A 20,399-nucleotide genomic window follows, 5' to 3' on the forward strand; every position below is an offset into this window, starting at 1 on the left:
ATCTTGTATTTTTATCAATTCATCCTAACAGCAAAAATCTGTCAAAAGCGCAATTACTTATTTTCTAATTTTCAGATTTTTGTTGTTTTAATCGTCATAAACAACCCCCCAAAATAAGAACTTAAGACATTCACATAAGATAAATAGGCTGTACTGAGACAGCTTGACATGACTGTAACCAAAGATGAATTTCTTGAATTAGGGAACAGACTTCTTAACATAGACTGCAATGCAGAGTTCCGTTATGATCTATGTGAACTGAAAATCACATCCCTTGATTGAACACATTGATCTAAAGAGCATCTGAACATAGGTTCCTGCCTTCACCTTTACTTGGAAACTACTCTCCCTGTGAGACAAATCCTGATGTGCGCATGATGGAGAGTTGGCATCTGCTCTGTCTATTTTTATCAGTTATGTAATACAAGCAGTATGACCCAAGACTCCAAGAACTGCACATGTGGTAATGATGCAGGAGGTACTGATATATTCCATGACTGTGTCAAGACAGTCTCGTGTCTGGCCCACGAAGAACGTAATCACTCAGGTTATCAGTGATTTCAGATGTTCAGAACTTTCCACTGGGTCAGCGGGTCATGGAATTATGCCCAGTATTACATATGGGTATAAGAGTGTGACGTGGGGGCAGAGGTAGGCTGACTAACCCACTGTGCGTAGGTAAGCTGAATATAGACTTTGATGAAAGAGCACAGACATTGGTAGAGAAATAAGGTTATTGAGCAACACAACTAACGTTGGACATATGTTACTTTAAACTCACCTTGAATACACCTGTATGCAATGTTTTAATGATTATTTGTAATAAAATACATTGAAGGTGTTTGTTGTTGAAAGCAGCAATGATTAGTGAATAGTCTGGACCAAACCACCCAGTGATTGACATCAAGAGTATATACTTCTGACACTATGCCTTGCATAAACTGTAAGTTACCTCTTAAGACAAGTACTGTGGAATAATAATTAATATTACTTTCATCATGATTAGTAAGAACTTACAGAAAAACACCAGTTTCAAGTAACAAAAAGAAAACATTGTGTCCAGGGACATGGATGCCTCCGCGGCTGTAAACCAATAAAATACAAGAACAAAGTATGAGATGCACCCCGTTAGAGTCCCAAGAAAGCCCATGTCTAAGTTCACTGAACTCCACAGAGCAGTTTTTGTGGAGAAGTGGATAGAGTACATTCCCTGTTTCTTAAGGACAGACATGGAGTGTAACCCTGTATGCCCCGTCATACATGGTTGGGGCACAAAAATTATTTCACAGACAAACTATTCAAAAAGGTATAAGCTACGAGTTACGATTACGTAGTTAGACAATGTCTCTAAATAAATCCTAGCCTTCGGCTAGACAAAAGCTATGTTTAGGCGATTTAATATACTATGTTGATAAAGTAAATATGTCATCACCTACAATTAACACTGTGCATATTTTATTTATATTTTTACATACTGCATGTTCTCTTTATCACTGTTTGTGCTTTTTTTACAATAAAATTCTGTTCTGCAAACTCTTCAAATTAGCGTCATTAATTTATGGTAAGTGCATCTTTTCTTTTCCAAGCACCCATGAAATATGTCAAGATAATTAGGCTAGTTGAATAATTAATCATCAAGGAAATATGTCAAAACCATTAGCAGGATTAAATACTCCCCTGCCTGAACAGTTCACCTATTTTATCATTAATGAATTGCTATCTTTTCAGGGCTTTTCTCTTTTTGCCTGCACAGACTGTTTACTTGCACCCACAAATATACGAATGTGAGTAGAAAATAGGGTGACAGACATCTGAAACTTACAGGACCCAATATCCTGTTGCTTTGGCACACCATTCATGAACACTGCTAAAGTATACCCAGTCAAATAATCTTACAGAAATTTATAGTAATTTGAAAAGCTAGATCATAATACAGCTGATAACTGCTGGGTTTTGAGTGTCCAAATATAAAAAAATGAACAGAAAAATACAAAGCTTATGTTATTAAATTTCTCATAAAACCTCACATCAGTACAAAGGACCTAATCATTTCATTAATTTACAGAACTTGTGTATTTTACTGGGAAGTCAACAAGCAACAAATACCACAAATCTGAACATTACACCCTCTTTCTTTTACTAGTGTTGTTGATAGTGAGTGAGTGACTTTAGTTTTACATCACTTTTAGTAATATTCCATAGTAGTATAGGGAATGACAGTCCGAAAACACTTTTCAAAAACCCCTCTAAAAAGCCTCATTTACTAAATGAGGCTTTGGTGGGACTATTAGCTCTTGCTATTATTACCCCTACTACAAAGCCACGCCATCACGTTTACCGTGACTTGGCAGGCGGTAACACTGTGCCGTACGGCACGATCAATAATTCTTCTCTTACAAATCCCCTACCCGGCCCATCCCTCAAGTAGTATAAGTTAGGTTCGTCGGCTTTCATATCCACTTTATCTATGTTGTAAGTTTTGACCGACCATATAGGATCGGTGGCTCGCTTACGGCTATCGCCCTCGTGTTCCCCCGGTTGGTATAGATACCTAACTAAGGCCCTATCTGGTATCTGTTTCTCCTTTCCACGCAATGGAGCAGACGACTCTGCTAACACTGATTTTAGTTTGATAGCGTCTGCCGGTTTCTTACCAGTGAGCCGGGTTACTTCATGGTTGATTGCCGACACCACCTCGGGTAACCTCGCTACCCATTCGGTCGATCGTTTTCCAGTGGTTGTCATTTCCCTAGCATATTGATGACCGAACAAGCGCTCAGCCAAAGTCCTATTAAATCTCTCAACTATAGCTTGGCTGCGATGGGCTCCGGCCGTGCCACGCCTGACCTTCGTATCGTGTTTGGCTAGCAGTTGTGACACGGCACCCATGAACTCCCGTCCGGGATCAACTTGCAGCTCTGTTGGCCAAGTCAGCGGGCTGCGTTTGTATATGCGTTCTAATCCTTTGGCTACTTTGGCCGAATCTTTCGTGGTCAAGGGTTCGGCTTCCTTGTAACGACTGGCTACGTCCACTACGGTTAAGGCATACTTGTACCTCTTATCATGAGGTAGGAACAGTAGGTCTGCCTGGTGAATGCTATTAGGTATGTTAATTCCGAAACTCCTTCTAGGTACGTAGCGTGGCGCCGGCAAATAGATCTGCCACAGGGCTTGTTTTTCAAGCCACGCTTTGGCTTTCTCTGGTGATACTCGTGCCATTTTAGATAGCTTATCTACTGCGCTAGCTCCTTTCCAATATCCACGCGGGCTGTAATAAATAGCCTCAAATTTTTTCATGTCCATACGCGTATGTGTTTATACCATCAATAGCTATCCAACGTTTCGTGTCCATAGGCGATAGGGACGTCTTGTTTATAGTCAGTCCGTATATCTTATGTCCATCACTTCTAAGCGTGTTCATCTTATGCCTAAAGGTACGGGTCTTGAACAGGGCCTCCTTGAATCTGGCGTGTTTGATGTGTTGTTTCACCACATACTTCTTAACCCCTTTAGCTTTTCGGATCTCACTATTGTCGGCTTTCAATATGGAGTACATCTTAGGTCTCAAACCTATATACTCAGCTATTGGCGTGCCAGCACACTCGTCCTTCATCTTACCTAGGACCTTTTTATTTACCGTGCTGTGCATGGTATGGGTCTTAGGATAGTCGCTGGTGTCGTATAAATCGATGTGTTTTTTCATATCCTCGTATACATCCTCGGTTCGAATCTCCATCAGCAGGGAATCCGTGTCAGTGTACAGCACTTCGCACCTGTCGCCGTACTGTTTCTTAAGCTCGTTGTAGTAAAAGTCGTACATCAGGTGTTTGGATAAATCGAGGATACTCATCCCAACGTAAACAGGTCGGTTGAATTTTATGTGGCTTTTCTTCATGTGTATGGCAACTAGGTCGTCTGTGAATATTTTATTACGGTTGAATGCCGGACTGGCTATCAATTTCCTGAGCTTGTCTTCCTCATTAGATCTAACCAGTTTCACGGTTACGCGTTTCCTCAGGTTTTCCATAGTCTTACCAAACACCGAGTTGTTCATGAGCTTGTAGAGATTTTTCTCAAAATCACTGGTGGCTTTTTTTCGTAGGTCTGTGTTCATTCTGATGTAGGGCTCCATCCATGGGCTCTGGTCGAACATGAGCACCCTGTGTATTTTGGTCAACCTCATACCCAATGACAGGTACAGCTGTAGGTTGCGATAGTGAACTATGTACTTGGTCTTATTCATTAAGTTAGGCACGAGTTTCTCAACGTCCGCCACACGACCACCTGACAAGTTATGTTGGTACTCAGACATCCAGTCTGTGTTAACCTTCATACGTTCGGGTGCAAGGGGATAGCTGTTGTGCGATGCGTGTAATGCATTGGGATACTCTAAGTCAACTTCGAGGATATACCCTTTGTTCGAATCTGGTGCAATGCTCATAACATCAACGTTTGGTACCCATTCGAATCCTCCTGTAGGTAGATACTGGCTCATAGCCCAGCCGTACAGGTTATTTGCGTCGAGGTAGAGAATGTGATTGGTTGGTTTGTTAGGATCGTAACCTTTCACGTATTGATTATTTGCTTTCGCGTATCGTTTGGATACCATGGAAATCCCACCTCGCAAGCCTTTCTCAATGAATAGGTGCATGTCGTAATCTGTGAGCAATTCTAAATTAACTCCTGTCTTTTTAAGCATGTATATACACCCTTCCTCATGAGCAGGTGTCTAGTCTCGGCGTCTGTGTATCGATCGGTGATAGGGAAGGTATTGTTGGCCTTGACCAGACTGTCGAGTGACGACAGGAGGAATTGAAACGAGTCAATGAACCTAAGTCCGTTTAAGCTGAAGGAGATGTATCTCTCCATGTTGTTTGGGATGCACGATATATTACCATCGATTTTCGCGATGGCCTGCATGATCAAGTGAGAGTCGTATCCTCTCAAGTTGTGAAAGACAACGGGGATGTTTATTGTCTTAGGATTGATTTTAAGCTTGAGGTTGCACGCGTTGTGAGCGGCGCCTCTATACTTACCAGTTATGTGGCAGTGATCTCTCACCGAATCACCGTTAAGTGGTGAGTCGCACACGTGACAGTTAGTGCTACTGGCGTGAGCTAGCATGTCGGCTCTGGTCATACGCATTGGAGCGATTTTATACAATGCATTCCTAATAATTTTTTCTTCCTCCTGCAAGCACTTTAGAAACCTTTCAGCCGCGTCAGGACCCCTATACACTACCGGAGCTTTCGTTTCCCCATCACAACGGACGACAATGTATCCAAACGAACAGGCTTTATGCTCTTGTGTTTTGTGTGTGAAACTCCCACTAGTGGATGATTCCCCTACAATTAAGGCTTCGAAGTCGGCGTATATAATATAAGGCACAGACATTTGATTCTTGTGATTGTCGAATTTTAGGATATTGTCACCTTCCTTAGGCATGTCGACTCGTATGGCCGTCTGCCCAACACCTTGGCAATCCTCCAGGTGGGATTCTAATAAATCGACCCGACTGAAACAGTGTAGGCATCGTACACAAAAGTGTTTTTCCCCATCGTGTTTCGACTGGTCGTGTAACAACCGGCTGAGATGTTTTATCCACGTGTAGTGATACTTTTCACCTTTTTGAATCATGAATAAATTAATAACTTGACAATCCTTCACCGGGCTGACCCTGTGTATTATTGTTGTATTACCTTCGTGACCAAAAACATTTATAGCCAGATTATTCTGTTTTTCTACTTTAGTAATCTGGGTTATTGGGGTTGGTTCATCTATACTATCCCAATTGAGCCCATCATCCTGTGGATAATTAGAAGGCCTGTTCGGATTAGTGGCAGCTGGAAATATGGCTGACCTGAGAGATAACCTCAGGCAATCGTTTCCTCTATTCTTAACGTTTACTATGGCTTGTTTGTTCTTATAGTAGGGAGGCAAGGCTAGGTATGACCCACCTCTGAACGGCACGTATTTAGCTATATCTAGATAGACATTATCGATTTTATCTACAGCCCACCCGGACCCCATGTGTGTGTAGCGTTCTAGGTATTCTCGTATTTGCTGAAAACTTGTATCGATTGATGCGTCAATGGTCTCTGCATGTGTGACGACCTCTTGTTTGCCTCGGAAGTAAGGTTGAACATACTCAGTGGTACTCCCAACCTGCTTATCGAGCGACATTTTCACTGTGATCTGAAACTTGATACTTCCTAGATTATTTAGTTCCTGGTTGACCTTATCAGCTATCAGAGGCTTAATATCTGTAATGTCTATGTTTCTATCAATGTGCATGCGCCAACCTCTCAAATAATTGCCTACGGCGTGCTCAGTGCGCACAAACTGTAGGTCAATAGCTCTATTCTGTCGTAATAATTCTACAAGCTGTGGTTTTCTCATACGAGAATACCCGCCTAAACCCAAATCGTGTGCCTCGGCTTTCAGTTGTTTTACAGTTGGACGTGCTACTGGGGCATGTGATAACAATGTGGTTAACCCGGCTTTCCCTAGTTTTGAATAACCCGTGTATCCAAGCTGTTTCGCTTGAGCTTTTAACTGTTTTACCGTAGGAGGGACTTCTAAACCTAGTAATCTCAACAATGCTGGCTTCCGCATTCTAGAATACCCGATAACACCTCTCTGCTTTGCGGCCCGCTTGAGCTCGCGCACAGTAGCCATAGTGTTTACACCTAAGAGAATCAATGTCTAATTGGTCGGCAGTAAAGGGGAGGTAACTCTTAAAAAATATTTTCTGGTGGCCGGGTACAATTCTAGACATTCTGTCAAATCGTCCCACGTACCTGGTAAAATATATAGTGTGGCTGTTTCAATCCAGTACTCACCTTGGTTATAGTATTCCTTGTATTCACTTATACTCGAAAAACGTTCTATATGGTATTGAGACGCGATATCCCGCTCCCATTCGAAGGGGTGAGTATACTTAACACCCTCTTTAATCCATACCACGTCCACTATTATCTTAAATCTGAAGCTGCCCCATAAGGCCAGTTCATATTTGAATATGTTTTCCACAGACATAGCTATACGTAGGTGTGTATAATCTCTAATTGGAGTCTATCTTGAGCAGTCGCCTACGTTCTTTTATGTAGCCTTTTTTATTCTCGTATATGAGTTGATGTCTGACTACGTTCGCTCCGTGAGCTTTACATAGACAGTAGTGTCCTTTAACCCCGATACCACACACAGAACATGTGTAGTTAGGACTTCCCATATGGAAACAACAGAACCCCTGATTCCTGCATTTCCTACCACAGGCCTCGGTCTTCCCCATAAGTATGTATTCGCATCGGTATGGAGCGGGTCTCATGTTTACTTATATAGGTATTTTAGTTTAATTGCTTAGCAACCAACGCAGTAGCTGCTATACCCAACACTATGAAGCCCAGTTCACGATTCATTTGTCCCTTGGATGGTGTGTAGTACTGAGCGAGTGTGGGTTTATTGAGCGCTTCCAATCGTTTACCAGTTAGTAGATAGTATTCTTTCATTGCTTCATCGACATCGTTGAATGTTTGAACGGCATGGTTTTCACGCTGGAGTTGTTCGTTAATAAAATCGATCCTCTGGAGGCGTTTTTTAGCGTACTCGGCCTGTGCTCTTTGTAATTTCTCAGTAGCGAGATCGTGTCGCTTCCTTTCTTCCTGTATTTCAGCCGCGTGATCATCTCGTAGTTTCGAGAAGAGGAAATTACTCCCGGAAAATGCCAGGGCATTCACTAACGCCCCACCGACCATCATAGCTATCGTGGCCATCCCTATATTTATTTCATTATATTATCAGGTATTATTCCTTGTTTTACTAGGATGTCTTTTGTGGCCATCGCCATACCAAGGTTCATTATGAGCATACCCATATCCTGCAGGTTGAAATCTAGCTTGATAGTTGGTTGTTTAAGCACCATTTTAGTCAACCGAGCGTACCCTACGGCTAGACTGGCTACCACTGTGGCGTGGTATGCGTCGTTGACGAACGTTTTCCCCTCAGACATTATGTATATGATATAAAATATTTTAAATTATAACATGATATGCGGGTCTACCATGGGGGATACCCCCATACCCTCACTGTTCTCACTGTTGGGTTGTGGCTCACTGTGGGAGGTGTATAACCATGTTATAACCACGGCAGCAGTTACACCTACAGCCAACAACAGTCGGGTTGGGTTGGTCACTTTATGTTGGTTACACCACCGTTTTTTACCGGCAGCTACTCTCTTAGGATTCTTCTGTCTGGTTACTGTTGGAGGTACCTCCACTGAAGGGGTCTCCTCCATCACTGTTGGGGGTACCTCCACTGGGGTTTCCTGTGCAGCATCCATCTATACTATTATTATTATTCTTTCTCTCAAATTGACAATGTTTTGCCGTGATAATCGCCGCCGTCACTGGAGCCAACAACATACCATATTTGTGGTACAGCCCGCAGCTGATAGAGCTCACGGCGTGTTCGATAAAAGGGTCTTTCTCGAGGTCCTCCCACAGGTAAAGTCGGCGCTCTGGTGGAATGGGAAGGAATTGTGATACAATACCGGTGTATATCTGGGTCATAGCCGATCCTATTGTTTTTGTCATTTCTGCTCCGAGCCGGGACTCGTATCTAGCGTACAGCTTATCGATTTCTTCGGCTGACATTTTGTTAATTTTATCTGGAGTGTAGTCTCCAAAGTAATGTTTGGCTTTGCCGCCAACAGCCAACGCCACCAGTTTCTCTCGCTTGGGGGAATCCCCAGTTGGGGAACCCTCCACAGACAATTGTTCGAGCAATTCCTCACACTCCATCTTATAATATAACAAGTAAGATTTAGTTTTAACTATATAATACCCGATACAAACAAAACACAGAGAAATGAAAGTTAAGTTGCACACGACAAATACTTCGAATATCATAACTATGCTTAGCTTTGCTTAGCTTTGCTTAGCTTTGCTTAGCTTTGCTTAGCTTTTACTTAGCTTTGCTTAGCAAACTATATATGCTACTGGTTGGTCGGTCTTTAGTACGAGCTTAGCGTGTTTAGTTTCAGCGAGCTGTTTCTTTACCCGTTCCCGTTCTAATTTACTCATCACATCGTTCTCTCTCAAACACTCCTCAAACGAATCCCTGTCCTTGCAGTGAAATAAGGCCACCCATCGCGTCTGCTCCCTGAGGTCTTTCAACACCGAGTTGAACTTCTGCGTTAGCACCCAGACGCTGTGATTTGCATGCCGGCCGGAGAAGGCCAGGTACGATAGCATGTCTCTCTTTTTTGTTATCTCGCGATTAGCGCTGCAGTCGTCCAGTATGAACAGCGTCGGTTCCCCTTTAAATTTCTCGTGAAGAGCTTTCAACCAGTCCTGCAGGCGTGTTCCAGGGTCGATTTTGTGTACGTCCGGGTCCGTCATCACCCAAGGTCGCGCGTACGTTTTATTCATGCTCAGAGTAGGGCACATGATAACAATGTTATCGAACACATCCTTGTAGTAACCCTCCAACATATCCAACACGAAAACGGTCTTACCACAGCCAGTCTGCCCGCATATGATAGCGCAGTGTGGGTCAGTGGGGAGGGGGAGACCCCCACTAGTAGATGGCTTGCACGAATCTCCCATTGTCTATATTAAGTTGCGCGTCCATAATAACGTACAGATATAATTTCAACTTACCAGCGGTTTGAGCCTTCTTAGTAATCTGGATAGTTATCCCTTCGCTACCGTTATCTATACGGCGCCCGCTACCGTGCAGTTTATCATCATCCGTGGACCGCATGTCCAACCATAGGGCATACTTGGTGGTCAGGTATTCACCGATCTGCACGGAGCCGAGGTCCAGGTCCTTTGTTATGTAATCCCCCACTGGTAGCTTTTTTATCTCATCCCACTGCTGGTGTGGCCTCATACCATGACTGAACAGCTGGTTGGGCACGCCCTCGATGGTAACTTCCACCTTTTCAATCTCGGGGTTGAAAAACTTCTCGCTGTCCCTCCGGAATGGATCATAATCCTCCACGGGGACGACCAGGATACCTTTCATCGATCGCGCCGGCACGTTCAGGTTGATATTCCACACAGTGTCGCTCTTATCTCGCACGACTGATCTATGTCTCAGTACGCGATCGTACAGGATAGCCATCTTCCCAGAGTACTGGCTTCGAACCTGCCTGGCCAGCTCCGGGCTAGTGACCATGTCGAACTCCAGAGAGATGTTGTCTATGGCATAACTGGCCTCATCACCGTTCGGCGTACGCACTACTTTGCTATAGTCGTTAAACGTGAGCTCGTATTCTAGCCTATCACCCAGCGCGGCCTGGTAAAACGGCGCGTGTCCCGTGAGCAACTCGAAGTCGAGCGGCACGCAGAATCGATTCCCGTATGCTAGAGCGATAGCCTTTTCACCGTCCGATAGCTTGTCTTGCTGGTCTGTCGTGAAGACGTATCCTATGCGCGCCCGGGTTGATTTGCTGATACCCTGGTACACATCATTGACTCGTTCTCTCTCGCTTTTCCAGAGATCCTTGTAGCAGTGAAACACGTCGCTGTCGTCGATGCTCAGCACCTCATTACCGCTGATCTTGACGGTCGTTTTCTTGATGATAGCTCGACCCACGTTCCGCACTAGCTCGCGTTTATCGTTGTCGGAGGTCAACGTGATATTGAACGCCAGTCGAACAGTGCCTGGTACAATGAGGTCATTCTCACCAAGGTTTGGAAATCTAACCAGCAGAGTTTGGTTCTGGTCTATCTTGCTGGGATTGTTGGTGATGGTCACCGACTGTCGCACGGCTCTGGCACCTAATGGCTCTCTCAATTTTCTGAAAGGATCTAATTTTCTACCGTACATTGTTATATAAATGAAATATATTTTTAATACTAATGGATGAAGACATACCTATGGATGATATGTGGGACGATAGTGCCCAGGCATTCGATGATGAGCAGGAGACCTCATTTACTAGTTTGCCATTGAGCCAACAACTTTTAGAAACAACGGTAAATGATTATTACGAAAGTTTAAAAAGCGATAAAAACTACGTTGAACCCCAGGGTCGATACCATAAGGATTTTTTTATTGATACAAAGGGTGTTCTACGTCTTAAGTCTGCCCCAAAGGTTGACCTCTTTAACAAGATCACTAAAAAACCACTGGCCTTGTCAACTCTAGCCAGCCGCAATGGTGGTGCTGAATTTATCCGTGAACATCTAAACATGCGTGATTACGGTGGTGCAATACCTAAGACCGTTAAAGAAGATCTGCAAGCTACCAGATCCCACCTCACCACTATAGATGAAATGACGCCAGAGCGTGCTACAGAAGCCTCGGACAGCATAGAAAAACTGTTGAGCACCTACTGGGACAAACCGTTACCGGGATTTGACTTTCCGGTAAGGGAACTGCGCGGCTTAGATGAAGCCGTGAAACGCGTGCGTGGAGAACTCGTGAACAACATGGGGAAACTGAACGAAATCGACGAGCACATCGCTAGGGAAAAAACCAAACTAAACGAAACTGAAAACGATGATATGAAGCGTCGTATCAATGAACGAATACGTGATTTAGAAGACGAGAGACGTACACGATTGGAAGCCGCTTCCTCGAATCGTGAACAGCTTCGATCCCAGATCAGTCGTATTCGGGAAACAATCGATAGAATACTGAATGAGGATACAACTTTAGCCAACAGGATTCGGATATTGTTCCGGGAGCAAGGGATCACCATCGCCAGCATTCTAACTGCATTGGGTTTCATCATATCAACCCTGGTGGTGTCACTGGTGGGGGGTGCCCCCACACCCCCAAGTGCCGGCGGTGGAACTCCCAGCGGTGGTGGTGGTGTTAAAGACTGGATTAAAAAACTCGGGGAAGGCCTAGCTAAACTGGCTGGTAAAGCCGCCGAAGCCCTTCCCGGAATCCTGGGTAGCATCGTCTCGTGGTTGTTGGGCGCTCTGTCTAAAACTGCCATGTGGCTCAGTCAAAACCTGTGGGCAGCCATCGTCGCCGTGGCGGGTCTGGTGTACGTAGCGGCTAAGAAATCTTTAACCAAATAAGTCCCAAAGTTACCCCACCAACCACCAGGGCCGTTTTATTATCAATATGCTGCTGATTGGAGGCCTGAATATGAGGGGCCACCTCCTGTGGTGTTGGTTGAACTTTAGGCTCCGGAGGTGGCTCCACTATACCCGTTTCACGTGGTGGGATGTGTGGGATATAGGGGGTGTTAATATCGGGGTTGATGCCCAACTTTTGGTCCGCCGTGGCTATGACTATTTTGTTGTTATAACCCACCACTTTTTTTACTCTCAGTTGCATATCACTCGGAGACATATACAGCCCCACACCGAACACGTAGTTAACTTTCGATCTGGCGTATTCTAACACGTTTTGGTAGCGTTCGATGGCCCGCGGGAGATCAACTGGAGAATTAATAGCATCCTCAACGTTGGAAACGAACTGTTTCTGAGCGTCGTAAGCAGTTCCCTTACCGAGGATGTTGGAACGCGTCATCGACTGCGCACCCAACAGCGCCCACACGTACGTTCGAATCGAGTCGTTCAAGCGTATTGTACCAGCACGAGTGAATCCTTTCGACGTGTCCAGCATGAACATTTTCCACCCGTCTGCGGTTGACTGCTCCACTTTCTGGACTGTGAAAGCAACACCACCTTTAAAGTTCATACGATCATCCCTCCATTCATTACTCGACAAAGCAAAGTCCGGGCGTAGTTTACCTTGTTTCAGTATAAGATCACTGAGTTCTTTCACTGATCGCACGCCATCAGAAGGAATACCCAACCCGTGGTTCGGCCCCGGCAAACGCCAATCCGTCTTCGGGTTTATTTCGAATTCATTACAAATACGTTCATAGGCCCGTCTATCGTATGGGTTGTTTGTTGCGTCCCACGCTTTGTCCTGTGGGAGGGGGGCACTGATCTCTTTAAGGATACGTCTGACCTGGTAGTACACGTGGAATTTGAACACAGACTGACTCAGCGGTCCACGCCGAGTGTCGGTCAATGCCACACCACACCCCGTTGTAGCGCACCACACAGCAAAGTTGAATTGATTCTGCCAGAACTGCATAGGGTTATTGAACCACGCGTGGACTGCCCCAATGTTAGTCACCATAAGCTTATACTTATCGAACACATCTAAAAGCTGGGCATTGAAATACAACTCAGGAGCAACCACGATCTTTATGGGAGAGAAATCTACATCCAGTTTAGGGTAAAACACACCAGGGGAATACATTTTAAAACTATTATATAAATAAATATATATGTAATATGTACATAACACTTCCAGGAATAACTAGCGGTGAGGCCGTTCAGCTGACGCACGCGATCGATAACACGTCAGGTCAACTCGAAGTCGCACTCTGCGATATCACCTACCTACCGCAATGGACTAACATTAATATCAGCAACAATAAGCTGTTCGTCAGTGGAACTCGCAGTCAAATAACTGACGGCTACTACAGCGTGTGCTCTCTAAACGACGAGGTCTTCAAACCCCTGGGAGCCGAACTCAAAATGAACGACTCAAACGGTACAGTGGTGTTAATCAACAACGGAAGAACCTCCTTGAGGCTCGGCCGACCATTAGCGAGGATACTCGGTATGTCTCCTGACGAGATAAAACCAACAACAACCGTCACAGGCACGAAGTTACCCGACCTAGTACCGTACCGAGAGCTGTACATTCATCTAGGTCAGGTGAGCACAACGTATAACATTCAAGGAGGCCACCCTTCCACTATACTGAGAGCAGTGCCGGTGAAAACTGAGAAATTCAACGACGGTAGAACCGAGTCGTTTTCACCACGACAGTATAAGAGATTAACCCAGGGCAACATACCTGAGCTGACAATATCGGTGTTAGATATAAATCATAATCCTGTAAATATAGGATACCTCAGCTTAACACTTCATGTAACATGACCAGCGCACAAGGACCCGGAGTGAAAAAATGCGTTAATATCGGGATCTCCGACCTCGGAGACACACGCGGTTTCGACGCTCCCGGAGTAGATGGTAAATCGTATGCCTTGCAACTAAAAAACAACATTTACAAACGCGTTGAAATCCCCTCCGGTGGAGCCCTAAGTGATATGATAGATACCACAGGGGCAACAGCCAACACTAAGTACGCCCTCGTCAACACCGGTGATGACAACTGGAGAATATACCCATCGTTCGGGGGTAAACTGTTCGACTTAGACGATGTTGATAGAACTACCATCAAAAAGAACCAGCTATATAACCTCGCCTTCACTGAAGATAACAAGTGGGCGTTCGTACCCGATTACGACGACAACTGGTTTCTCAATATTAAGCTCTTCTCCCCATACGTGTTCACTGATAACAAAGACCACTACCTAAACAAAATCGTGAACCATGGATTCCTGCTCGTGGCTTACGTCCCAACTCAGAGACGTAGCGTAGTCGTCAGCCCAATCAACAATTCACCATTCCACATGCTATCGAGTAAAACGGGTATACAAAACGTGGCATTACAGTTGGTGTCTGAATTCGAAGGCGTGGACAAAGTACTAGATGGTATACCGTCAAACACAACACTGGCCATCAAAGTCTACTTAGGGGAATCATCGGGGGATAACGTTGAGATCGTGAAGGGAGTCAAACTAGGGTGGGAGAAACGACACAAGGATCAAGTTTGCGCCGTTTACGTGCGGGTGGGTGTCGGCTCCAACACCAGTCTGCAGGGTGTCAACGTGATCGTGGAAAACAAGATATCACTAACCAAGATCTTCCTACCTAACAACATACACTTTATTAGTATGACTTTAATCCCTGAATTATTAACAGAAAACCAGTTGGAAATTATATAATAATATTATAATAATGACTAGTCATCATCCCAACACTACACTTAACGACCTGGGAGATACAGAGGGATTCGATCAGCCTGGTGAGGAAGATGAATTATACATCCTGCACTTCAAAGACAACGTGTACAGACGGGTGTCGTTATCAGATTTTAAAGAGCCCAAATGGCTGATCAACTTAACACTCACCTCACCTTATATCACAATAAACATAAATACGTGGATGATCTCTAAGATTAGGAACAACGGTATCTGGCCCGGGGATTTCATTCCGGAGAGGGAATTAGCATTCAAGATAGCTACTGCTGGTGCTGAAAAAAATATATTAAATTCTGGACCAAAAAATAAATTAACATTTAGCTATAATACTCATAACATAAATCTTGTTAATAGAATATTCTCCCCTTTCACACTCATCATAGAAGTCTTCTTTACGTCTTTACTACATGAAAACATCTCAAGAGTACACCAAATTTTACCCGGGGTGTCAATACACTGGTATGACGAACAACACACATTCAAATATTGCCGTATTGTTATACAACAGAATACCACGGGTCCTGTAAACAGCTTAATAAGCCTCAGTGGGGTTTTTATTACAACAGAAAAGTCTATTAGCCTCTCACCTATTACCCTGACTAGTAGTCTAAAACTTGTAGACTTCAAATTCATTGATAAAGTATTAACTGAAACCCAATTAAAATATCTTTCATAATATATATTATAGGATGGGTCTGTACCCAGTCGTAGAGGAAGTAGCGAAGACGCTGGAAACCGTAGATGGGTTCCGCTTGAGGCAGTTATGTGATGTGAAACATCAACTAGAACAAGACCGTGACACGCGGAAAGCTCTATGTAAGAAGTACAATAGAGCTTTCAATATCGTGGACGGGGCTGACACTACCCTTATGGCAACCAGCATGGGACTAGGGGCGGCAGGCGTTGGGTTGTTAACCACCATCGTGGCTGCACCTATAGTGCTAGGTATTGAAATAACGGCTGGGGTTACAGGGTTGGTAGGGTTGGCGCTTAAGTTAGTATCACGCAGACTTAATCGTAAGGCATTGAAACACGACGAGATCAGGGTTCTGGCCGAAGCAAAGCTGAACACAGTGAGTGAGCGAATTTCCACGGCACTCTCTGACAGTAAGATATCAGAAGAGGAGTTTCGTTCAATCCTCTCTGAACTCACAAAATATAACGGAATGAAACAAGATATTCGGTCCAAATCTCGTAAGTCTGCTATCAGCGAGGACGAGAAAAAAAAGTACATAGAACAGGGAATACAAAAAGCCCAACAAGCCTTTATTACGAACACAAAAGAGATCATAGGCGGTTCACGTTAAACTGTTTCCTCGATATAAACATGACATAACCGTAAGCGAGCCACCGATCCTATATGGTCAGTCAAAACTTACAACATAGATAAAGTGGATATGAAAGCCGACGAACCTAACTTATACTACTTGAGGGATGGGCCGGGTAGGGGATTTGTAAGAGAAGAATTATTGATCGTGCCGTACGGCACAGTGTTACCGCCTGCCAAGTCACGGTAAACGTGATGGCGTGGCTTTGTAGTAGGGGTAATAATAGCAAGAGCTAATAGTCCCACCAAAGCCTCATTTAGTAAATGAGGCTTTTTAGAGGGGTTTTTGAAAAGTGTTTTCGGACTGTCATTCCCTATACTACTTTCCATCAATATCACAGCTAGGTACGCCAGAAATGGGCTTCACACACTGATGAACGACAAGCGTGACATGTGACATCAACCACTAGTCCTGCTGCTGCTAGTGAAATACATATCAAATGTAAAGTCATGAAATAAAGCAACAGGTGGAATTCATAATGCCAGACTAAAAATTTTAATGACATCAGCTACAGACCTGCAGACATTGGGATGAATAGCAGCTTCTGATCATGTCAAAACAAAACTCTGCACAATCATCTATATTTCTAAAAACATGATCATTAATATGAACTGAGTCAGTGTATAATGACAACCCTACTGGTCCTCTGCCAAATCTTGATAAAAACAGCATTATCTCACACTTATGTAGTCATTAAAAATCACATTTCACATCTTTGCCAAGAACCAAAACATGGCACTTGGTGCAACCTGTGACCTTGTATGATATACTAGTATGCCTGCAGATGTCACATGTCATAATGTCTTCCTTGATTGGCATTCTAGATGTTCGGCAGATGAAGAATGAGGCTTATTTTTATGGATATACAACCTCTTTATTTTGTACATAGGTGCCGTTTTGACATAGTTTCTAATGTCAATCATCACTTGCTTGACAACAACATTACAATCTATCAGAAGAGTATCATTCTATGACAAAATGTTGCCTATACAAAAGAGAGAAGTTGTATATCCATAAAACTAGTCTTTATTCTTCATGTCACAATGTGTTGAAGATATTCGCCCCATGATGATCTTCACTGATGCCAACAGAGTACCAGATAACACCCAGGGACACGTTCCACAACACGATCTTAGAGCTACAATAATCGTAACTCCAATACTTTAACATAGGTTTATAACCATCATACCACTGAGATTGCATTGTGAACAGGGCCTAGGAATGTGAGATGAATATTACTGGTTACCCTAACACATCACTCCAGGATAATGGGTCACAAAAACAGATCAATACGGAACATGCCAACTCCTGCTCTGTCACCACCAAAATCAATATGGCTCCACCAGTTTCTACATACAGCCCACATAAAGGATGAACCTATATGTCTTATTAGGGACTTGAAGTGTTGATAATTCATCAACAAATGACGCTGATGAAGTCCAGGACACTTCATATGAGGGATATGACCTGCCCATCTCATCAACTAACCCATTCACCAATCATAAATTCATTTTCTATTATGCATGAACAAAAGCATTAGGGTGGTTCGGCCTGTCCCTTATCAGTCCTTTCGTCAATCACACCACGCACAAGAGAAGCTTTAGAACTAATGATGCTTCTTTTCATCAAAAACATACTTACAAAACTCTGTGATGTGCATCATTTTATTAACAACCTGTAGCTTCACAGATTTACCTGCCTCATCTAAAGATGCTTTTTTATAATCATAAACTCAGGTCTTCAAAGATTAGATGACAGAAACAGTCAACATGCATGCAAATAACAGTCAATAAGCTGGAAGTATATTGATTTAATTAATCCAAGAAAAAGATATTAAAACAAAACAGTTGTCTCTTGTCAACAACAGGTTGTTGTAACATGGGTCTACAAACTTTGTGGTTATTGATTGTTGACACACAATCTACCTGTTCTGCTTAAATAAGGGTTAAGACTATATCCTAGTTCTTACATCAGAAATGAAGGACAATCTGAAGTAAGAAAGTATTTATGTAAGCTACTTTTTAATAAAAACACCCAGAATTATCCAGACTACTTTACTGTTAAAACCTGTGGATCAGCTTAAACTTTTGATGTCTGTGTCAACAGTTCTTATAAAAGCATGGCACCATAACTTTGATGCAAATTTATGTTCTTATGAATTTATCTATTATTTGTGTTTCAGCTTTGATAGAAGTTCTTAAAAATCCAAATAACACTACAACGACATTAAAATATTTATCAAGGGTACTGACCAGTCAACCGCATCTCCCTTGTATTGTTATCATGTAGAACTTACAAACATCACTCCTTGTAGTACATAAATGGGTTTGCATTACAACCAAAACTACACATCCATGCAATGCACTAGAATTGGAGGTGCTTATGATTCTCAATGCACAAACTCACCTCAGGCACATAAGTATGCCTACTGATGATGGTTTTGATGAGTGATGTACTAAGTCATTTGGAGACACGAAAGAATTGCTCCATGTTGCATAGCTTGCACAGGGTTGCACTTGTGGCACAACATTAAGAGTCTGTAGGTTATACACTGGGTGAAATGTGGCAACAGATGATTGAAGCCGAGTCTTCACTACTTCCAACGGACATGTTACAATGGCTCCTACAGTACCACCAGCACTGAAACAAACCAGTGAATTCAGTTCATCAATAGTGCACACATTCTCATCAATATTATTTCTTCAAGTCTCTGAATGACAAGAACTACATTTTTTCTAATGCAAAATTATTGCTACGACACAAATTGTTGAGTAACAATTCAAGTCCGCTCAATAAGTAGTAACTATATTTGATAATGTCATACTGAATTACTTAAGGTCACGTTACTTCAGCCGAAACTAGAAAAGATAAAAAAATGATGATACTTTTCAATCATGTTGGTATACTAGTAGATCATGTCTATTTGAATTTTTTAAACAATCGTCAACGTTGCAGGTCTTAAGGGGATATGTAAACAATAATTTCTCCTTTTCTCATAGAGAGATGTCATAAAACATATGGCCAGAGACATTTTGACAGATTTCAACTTCCGACGATGACGAGATATATTTGGATTGTTTTGATTCATTAATTAGCACTCGCCATCTTTGCATGGCTGAACACAAACTGACGTGGGTCACGTGGTTAAAAACTTACATAATTCTTCGTTTCTGTTATGGTACTTAAAGACATCAACACAAACCATCGATATACTTGTAGGCAAATACAAGCGTAATAAACGATGAATGTTTCAAACATAAATGCGTGATCTTGCAAGTCCGTCTGCGATCGGATCTGTCTGTTCAGATTTTACAGGGCGTGCTTGTTCGATATCAGTTTATTGAGTCACAAAAAACATCTTAATGACTGGTCGTTGTTATCTGTATGCATATTTACTTACCCTCCAGCGAGTAAATGTACAACATTCTTGCGACTAGGTTCCATGCAGTCTACATGCGTCCACCGATTATGACTAAATGCTCACTGATAAACATTTCCCTCATTATGTTCACGTGCACATTGTAGACCTGCAATTCGAACGACCAATGACAGCCTAGTTGATCTATTAGCGGCAATTTGATTGGTGATTTTTGCCAAGGCATTTGACCAATAGAAAATGAGTTCACACACAGTTTGTCGTTTGATTGGCTAATATTGTTCGGAATCCCCCATTCATGCACTGTTCACGTGAAACAAGAAAGGTGAAGGCCACTACTAGTGCTTTATGAGTTGTGCTACAGCATGAATGAGCAATCGAACGTAGCTGAGTAAGATCTAATATAAAGAGCTTGCGTAACAACGGAACAGTTTGCCGCCAAGTGGAGTAATATTCCGTTACACATGGGGACCCAAAATTCACTCAAAGACTCGTTGATGAAGAGGTATGGTAACAATAACATCATCGATGTTGTTAGCTCGCCGAGCTTTTAGTCTTTAGATTACAAAACTGTCTGTCATACTTTCTAATATGAAGTAGGTCTAGGTTAGAATCTACAAGAAAAATGATTTCAAACAGAGCATGTACAGTTTGTTCGTAATTAGTTCGGCTATAATAAAACGATTGTCCGGAAAAAAACCTACTGAGCAGTTCGTTTATGTTTGTCACTTCATCATATAATCCTGTATATATCAGTAAGTCTGCATTTGAATTTAGTTTTATTCAAACAAAAATGATTACGAGGTTAATAAAAGACATG

General features: G+C 42.9%; 1 protein-coding gene across 1 annotated transcript in view; it reads right to left on the reverse strand.

The window, feature by feature from the left end:
- Positions 1-19,750, reverse strand: part of LOC137268035 (solute carrier family 25 member 36-like) — a 31,250-nt gene extending 11,500 nt beyond the window's left edge. Inside the window, exons 1-2 of the mRNA XM_067802535.1 lie at positions 19,604-19,750; positions 18,610-18,843 (exon numbers count right to left, since the gene is read on the reverse strand). Coding sequence (XP_067658636.1) covers positions 18,610-18,843; positions 19,604-19,647 — 278 coding nt within the window. The 5' untranslated portion in view covers positions 19,648-19,750. The remainder of the gene's footprint in view (positions 1-18,609; positions 18,844-19,603) is intronic.
- Positions 19,751-20,399: the final 649 nt, after the last annotated feature.

The sequence above is a fragment of the Haliotis asinina genome, chromosome 16 (assembly GCF_037392515.1).
Source record: "Haliotis asinina isolate JCU_RB_2024 chromosome 16, JCU_Hal_asi_v2, whole genome shotgun sequence".
Classification (NCBI taxonomy): domain Eukaryota; kingdom Metazoa; phylum Mollusca; class Gastropoda; order Lepetellida; family Haliotidae; genus Haliotis; species Haliotis asinina.